At 35.4% G+C, this 7,139-nt stretch overlaps 2 protein-coding genes across 4 annotated transcripts; both read left to right on the forward strand.

Annotated features, from left to right (window-relative positions):
- LOC130429713 (natural killer cell receptor 2B4-like) lies at positions 1-3,663 on the forward strand. The gene is made up of 6 exons (XM_056758433.1): positions 1-334; positions 1,046-1,375; positions 1,453-1,749; positions 1,853-1,969; positions 2,053-2,123; positions 2,613-3,663. Exons 1-6 carry the CDS (start codon positions 286-288, stop codon positions 2,655-2,657), a joined length of 909 nt encoding a protein of 302 aa, XP_056614411.1. The 5' UTR covers positions 1-285; the 3' UTR covers positions 2,658-3,663.
- A 634-nt stretch (positions 3,664-4,297) lies between these two features.
- Positions 4,298-7,139, forward strand: LOC130429712 (uncharacterized). Of its 3 annotated transcripts, XM_056758431.1 has the most exons (6): positions 4,298-4,669; positions 5,210-5,542; positions 5,626-5,928; positions 6,037-6,153; positions 6,241-6,311; positions 6,904-7,139. In XM_056758431.1, exons 1-6 carry the CDS (start codon positions 4,621-4,623, stop codon positions 6,940-6,942), a joined length of 912 nt encoding a protein of 303 aa, XP_056614409.1. In that variant the 5' UTR covers positions 4,298-4,620; the 3' UTR covers positions 6,943-7,139. The 3 variants fall into 3 exon arrangements, with proteins under 3 accessions (XP_056614409.1, XP_056614410.1, XP_056614408.1); XM_056758432.1 differs by lacking the exon at positions 6,241-6,311; XM_056758430.1 differs by lacking the exon at positions 6,904-7,139 and having other exon boundaries at positions 6,241-6,780.

Genomic DNA, 7,139 nt, shown 5'->3' on the forward strand with positions numbered 1-7,139 from the left:
CGTCAATGTTTTTCTGTCTCCCACGAAAACAGTAATTATTGTATGCTTCTATACAGGACTTTATATTGCATTTATATGAACACGCTGCAATTTTATTAATGAATTTATTTTATTTTGAGAGCATCTTTCTTTGTGTTAATCTTTCGACCTCGGACTGTTATTTTTTCTATCGCTTCTGTTCTCGGCTGTTTTGGATTTTCGATCTTGGAGAAGTGAAAACTAATGCCAGCCAGATATAGGTCCACACCATGAGGAAAGAAGCTTTTTGGATGACTATTTGAAAATATGATATTTTCATTGATTTTATTCGCTCTGCGCTTATGGCTTGCACGTGGTAAGTGTTTTGTGTCATTAAAATGAATTAACAAAACGATTAACTCTTGTGTAAATCATATGATAGGCTATAAACCGTGTTTTATTTTTTACTGAAGCCGCCAAAACTTCGGCGCAGAGTTTGAATGGACATGAATGCCCTTAAACTTCTGGATGTGTAAAGTCTAAATACAGCTTCCGATCAATTGCTTATTATGAATGGCGTTCATAATGCAAAGTAGCCTATTGCGCTAACACCACGCATGCCATATTGAATGCACAGTTTTAAAACACAGTTGATAACTTTTGTAAAATGGCTAAAAGTACAGTAAATGGATGGAGTTGACCGGAAGTGGCATTTTTGAAATAAAGCGGTAAGTGGAACCGCCTTTTTAACCGTCTAACCGGGTCAAAGTGCGAAAAAAACCCTCTACAGGCTGCGCGGGCATATCCCTCAACACCCGCGTCCCACTGAAGCATCATCACCCAACGATCAACGGAACTGCCAAAGAGATACTACTAATATAACGTGTTTTTTCTCACCTGATTTTAATTACAATATTGTGAAGTCGGATAAAATGTGACATGTTTTGGTAAATGACTTAGAATATAATAAACCATACATGAGAAATTAGCATGGGTGTCACATGGTGTTTCATAATTTCTTTTTACTTATAACTGTTTTTGATCTTTGTAGGTGAGATGTGTCAGCTTTTACTTGTTTGTGTTTCAGTTGATTCTGATGCGGATGTAGTGAAGTCAGTGTCAGTGATGGAGGGAGATTCTGTCACTCTTCACACTGATCTTGCTAAAAAACAGACAGACATTACAATAACATGGAGTTTTGGACTTGAAGCGACTGTTATAGCTGAAATCTTGAAAAGGGATCAAATGAACCATTTCTGTGTTAGTAAGGATGGGATATTTAGAGATCATCTACAGATGAACAATCAGACTGGATCTCTCACCATCACAAACATCAAAACTGAACACTCTGGACTTTATAAGCTAATTATTAGCAGGGACAAGATGTCATTTGTTAGTTTTATTGTTAATGTACATGGTGAGTAATGTTTAATTATATAAAAAATGAACATCTAGGTTTCTGTAAAGTTTTTTCCTATATGTCATATTTTCCAGCTCGTCTGCCTGTTCCTGTGATCTCCAGAAACTCTTCTCAATGTTCTTCATCATCAAAAAGATCTTCAAAATGTGCATTGTTGTGTTCAGTGATGAATGTGACACATGTGAGTCTCTCCTGGTACAAAGGAAACAGTTTATTGTCCAGCATCAGTGTGTCTGATCTCAACATCAGACTCTCTCTACCTCTGGAGGTGGAACATCACGATACAAACACATACAGATGTGTCGTCAACAATCCCATCACAAACCAAACACAACATCTAGACATCAACAATGTCTGTAAATCATGTTCAGGTAAAAGCAGTAAAATGAGTTATTGGTTTTTAATGGCTGTTCCCTTCATTATACAATATCATGCTTGAACTCACACATACATTTCTGAATTTGTTCATCACAGCACTCATGATGAAGCCACACTGGGTGGGAATCACAGTTTTTATTGTAATGCTGGTTATGACGACTGCAGCTCTGGGTGTAATGTGGTTTCTCTACTACAGGAAAACTAGACACAGAGGCAAGTATTATATGTTTTTAATTGTATTAGTTTCTTATTAGAGTCTTTCATGTGGTGTGAAAACTGATTATTATTGTAAACAGTTCAGACTCATGATGAGGAAGAGCTTCATTATGCAGATACAACATTTAGTGCACGCCATAATGAGATTTCGGTAAGAGTTTGTGTTGCTGTGTGCGTCTGTATCTTGCTATTTGTGCCCCTTTGGTTTCTGTCAAAGATTTGGTCTCTACAAGCAAAAAAAGTGTTTTATGTGCTACTTTTGTAAGTGGTGATCCATCAGGCGTCAAGCTGTCTAAAAAATCTCTGGATGCTTGCGATACATTTGTGCTGTATAGGGCTAAATAAATACCTCAGACAGCTGCGACTGAACTCAAACCACACACACACACACACACATATAACCGAATTTGTGACTGAATACAAGTAAATTTGTACGAAGTGAAATGCTTTGTTTGTTTTGTCTCTTGGCTTATGTCTAATGTCTGTACAGCTCTACAAAGGCAAAACATTGTAAGAACGAACACAATTTTTATTTTCACAAACTGACTCATAGCAAAGCTAACCCAAACCAAAGTAATGCCTCTGCAATGACAGTGAACTTGTTTTTTTCTCATGTATCTTGTGTCATGTGTTTTTACAGAAAGCTGATGAACACACGGTGTATTCAAGTGTTGCTCTGAGTTGACGTCATCCTCATATCATCTGTGCGTCTTCATTATGAACCAGACATTTATGTTGTACATATTTATGTTATGATGTTTAAATTGTACATTTTTGTATGTTATGCTGTTGTATTAATTTATTTTGTAATTACTTTAAATGGTAATGTTGGTTTTCTATGAATGAATGATCCACAAATATTTTATTGTTTCATACCCCACATGGACAACATGTGACGGTTTTATGGGATTTTGGAGTTGGATAGCTTCTTCCGCCACATTTAACTTTCTTTTAATCTAGATCTTTTGACTTTTTAGTGGTTTTCGTAAAGTAAAGTAAATGGTTTTTGATGACACAAGTGAAAAAATATATATATATATATTTATATTTTTCCATTTAGTAAGATTTGTTTTACTTGAAGCAATGTTGCAATACTGTTGTTAACCTCTAGGTGGCAGTATAACCAAACGAATTAGTGTGCATGAACCTGGGGTAGAAAGAGGACAGGTGATATATAAAAAAAACAGTGAACATAAAGGTTAGTAGTTTGAGTATTTGTAAGGAATAGAAGTTCATTAAAATAAGACAGGATATAGGTTGTTCATACAATATAAACAATATGTTGTGGCCTCATTGAGATTATCTAACTGCATTTTGAATGCATTGTATTTGGATGCACCAGCTTGAATCCAGAGGGACTCTTTGTGGAAGCTGTTTGATGCTTTCTGTTTATTCCTGGTTTTAATAAATGTTAAATGAAACGTGAAGATTTACGAGTGCAAAAACTGCAATAAGTTAGTCTGCAAGACAACATGCAAAACGATTTTAATGTTTCATTTGACATTTATAATCAATATCAAGAGCAACAAACACATTTCTGCCTAAATCAGCCTTTAACTTTTTTTCTCATTTGTGATGTATTAACTTTAAATTACATTTCATTTAAATGACATTAATCTTACAACATTAGGTTATATTGGTGTTATTATGGCACATTTGAGCAACATTAAACAGTCTTTGTATTAAACCATGTCATGCTGCAGCTTAAAGATGACTTTTGTTAATGTTGAGCACATTTACTGTCTATAGTTTGCTGTTATTCATATTGGTTGAAATAATTGATTTAATATACATATTTAAAATAGAAGACAATGCAAATGTATAGAAGAATGTTCATTTCATTTGTAAATTTTGGAAAAGTTTATTTCTGACCCTGGTGGTAGTAACCCCTTCATTTTTTAGCATTTGGATTTAACGATTCCCGGTTGATGGTGAGGTATGTAAGATAGATCAAGATTTCATATTCTAATTTTGCTCTTATATTATTATACTAGTTATCGTTGCAGTAATGTCTTGATCAGGGCAAGTTCTGCTATATGTACATTGTGCATATGTGATGTTCATCTGGCTTGTTTGGGGGGAAATTTATTTTGATTTTTGATAAATAATTTGAAAATATATAAAACTATTTATCTTATTTAGATGGATTTGTCTGTCTTTTATCAGATATTGCTATCGTTATGTGTTTTATTTGTGCTGGGCAAATGTAAACAATAGGTCAACTAGCCAAACTTGACAGAATTGGAGTGGGGCCAAGTTTGCGTGGCTCCTCCCTCAGCCGATGTCATCTGAACTTTTGAAAAACTTGAGATCAGAGCCCGCAAAACAAACAACAGTGTTGAAGAACTGAATCTCTTCGTCGCTAATTTTCCTTGCGAAAATCAGGAATATTATTATGTGCTTTTATAGTAGACCTATTGCATAGACTGATCCACAGTCTGTCGAAGACATTTATTTTTCCATCTTTCTTTTTGATGATCTTTCTCGGACTGTTTTTTCTTCAGTTGCTTCTCTTTTTGATCTTTAGTTTAAAGAAGTGAAAACTAATGGCATGCTTTCGTTTCATGATGTTCTGAAGCTTTCTGAAGTGACCCTCAAAACAACCAGACAGCCTAAATTACCATGTGCAGCATAAACGTTTTGAAAATATGATTTATAAATCGGTTTTATGCGCTTTGTGTTTATGGCTTGCACGTGGTAAGTAGATTATTTGTACTCAAAGTTATTCACATAACAATTAACTTTTGTTGAACTTGAAATAATAGTCTGACTGTTACTTTTTTGTAATGAAGCTTCGTCGGACTGAGAGTTTAGCTGTGAATGCGCTTTGACTTTCGGCTGAATAAAGTATAAAAAAGTTTGGGGTAAATAATTGAGAAGTCTGCAAAATATGTTCATTTGCACAGCTGCATTAAAAATGAATGCATGAAAATGAATGCATGAAGATGAATGGACAGGTGAGGTCAGGTGACGGATTTGAAAATAATCCGGTAACACACCTTGGACCCGCCTCGCCTTTGTGCGTTTATTCCGTTGAAAGTGCAAAGTACACTCGAGACGCGCAGACCCCCAAACGATAACTCAACTGCTGAAGAAGATACTGTTACTAATGTAACACGTGCCTTCTACACAATCGCACATGCGTCTATATTAGTTTACCTATAAATATGTGTCTATTTATTTATTGGTGTGTTAGTGAGTAAAGATGTGTCAGCTTTTACCTTTTTTGTTCTTCAGGTGTGTTTGGTGTTGATGCAGATGAAGTGAAGTCAGTCTCAGTGATGGAGGGAGATTCTGTCACTCTACACACTGATCTCACTCACATACAGACAGATATACATATACTCTGGACTTTTAAACTAAACACTCCTTTGGCCGAAATCATTAAAAGGGAACAGATGAACATTTATTTTGTTAGTAAGGATGTGATATTCAGAGATCATCTACAGATGAACAATCAGACTGGATCTCTCACCATCACAAACATAAAAACGGAACACACTGGACTTTATCAACTACAGATCATCAGTGACAAGATCTCATACACAAGTTTTACTGTTATTGTCCATGGTGAGCAATGTGAAATGATTGAAAATTCACATCTATAGGTTTCTTTAGGTAATGTGTCTTTTCCCATCTGTCATGTCATCCAGCTCGTCTGGCTGTTCCTGTCATCATCAGAAACTCTTCAAACTGTTCTTCATCATCAGAAAGATCTTCAGTCTCAAAATGTGTGTTGTTGTGTTCAGTGATGAATGTGACACATGTGAGTCTCTCCTGGTACAAAGGAAACAGTTTATTGTCCAGCATCAGTGTGTCTGATCTCAACATCAGACTCTCTCTACCTCTGGAGTTGGAATATCAAGACAACAACACATACAGATGTGTGGTGTCCAATCCGGTCAGCAACCAGACTCAACATCTAGACATCAATGAACTCTGTGAGTCATGTTCAGGTAAGAGAGTTAAATGAGTGTCTGGTTGGTCAAACTCATCTTTAATGTCTGTTTCCTTGGTTGAAGTCAAACATTGATAAGTTTAATTTTTAAATATGTTCATTACAGCACACATTCAGAATCCATATTTGGTGGGAATCACAGTTTTTCTGGTAATGCTGGTTGTGGCGACTGCAGCTGTGAGTGTAATGTGGTTTCTCTACAACAGGAAAACTAGACACAGAGGTAAGTATTAAGTGTTTTTAATTGTATTAACTTAGTCTTTTGTGCAAGAAAGTGTGGAGTGAAAACTGTGATTATTATTGAAAACAGTTCAGACTCGTGATGAGGAAGAGCTTCATTATGCAGAAACAACATTTAGTGCACGCCATATTGAGATTCCGGTAAGAGATTGTGTTGCTGTGTGCATCTGTATATTGCTATTTGAGACCCTGTGGTTTCTGTCAAAGCTTTAGTACATACAAGAAAAAAATGTGCTGCTTGCACTCCTTTTGTAAGTGCATGATGCTGCATCAGGCTTCAAGCTATCTTAAGATATGTTGATGCTTGCTTAGCGCTTGTGCTGTAGGCTAAATAAATACCTTAGTGAGTTGTGACTACACTCGAACCACACAGATATAACAGAATTTGTGAACTTGTAAAATCTCCGAGAAGAAACAGAATGCAAATTCTGCCAACTAGTTAACCAAAGTTAAAAGAATGAATCGAATTAAATAGAAATTTTGTACAAAATGACACGATTTGTCTGTCTTGTCTCTAGGCTTTTGTTATTTAGTCTGGCTTTAGTCCAAGTGTGTAATGTCTGTGCAGCTCTACAAAGGCAAAACATTTTAACAACGAACACAGTTTGTATTTTTCACGCACTGATTTACAGCAAAGCTAACCCAAACCAATGTAATTACTCGGCATTGAGAGGTAACTTGTTTTTGTCTCATGTGTCTTGTCTCATGTGTCTTGTGTCATGTGTTTTTACAGAAAGCTGATGAACACACAGTGTACTCAAGTGTTTTTTGAGTTGACATCATCCTCATATCATCTGTGCATCTTCATTATGAACCAGACATTTATGTTGATATAACACATATTCAGTCAAAATATAATTCATCCAAAAATACATTTTTTCATATTATTGTACGTTGTTATGTTTGTATTTATTTATTTCGTAATTAATGTAAACTGTAATTCATGTTTTTTATAAATAAATGATCCAC

This window comes from Triplophysa dalaica, chromosome 10, assembly GCF_015846415.1.
Source record: "Triplophysa dalaica isolate WHDGS20190420 chromosome 10, ASM1584641v1, whole genome shotgun sequence".
NCBI classification, from domain to species: domain Eukaryota; kingdom Metazoa; phylum Chordata; class Actinopteri; order Cypriniformes; family Nemacheilidae; genus Triplophysa; species Triplophysa dalaica.

Excerpts from the sequence above, each read along its gene's own strand:
- LOC130429712 (XM_056758430.1), top strand. The coding sequence starts at position 4,621 with ATGATTTATAAATCGGTTTTATGCGCTTTGTGTTTATGGCTTGCACGT. Across the intron at positions 4,670-5,209 it reads GTGTTTATGGCTTGCACGTG|GTGTGTTTGGTGTTGATGCA; the intron begins GTAAGTAGATTA and ends TTTGTTCTTCAG. Across the intron at positions 5,543-5,625 it reads TTTTACTGTTATTGTCCATG|CTCGTCTGGCTGTTCCTGTC; the intron begins GTGAGCAATGTG and ends CATGTCATCCAG.
- LOC130429713 (XM_056758433.1), top strand. The coding sequence starts at position 286 with ATGATATTTTCATTGATTTTATTCGCTCTGCGCTTATGGCTTGCACGT. Across the intron at positions 335-1,045 it reads GCGCTTATGGCTTGCACGTG|TTGATTCTGATGCGGATGTA; the intron begins GTAAGTGTTTTG and ends TTTGTGTTTCAG. Across the intron at positions 1,750-1,852 it reads TGTCTGTAAATCATGTTCAG|CACTCATGATGAAGCCACAC; the intron begins GTAAAAGCAGTA and ends TGTTCATCACAG.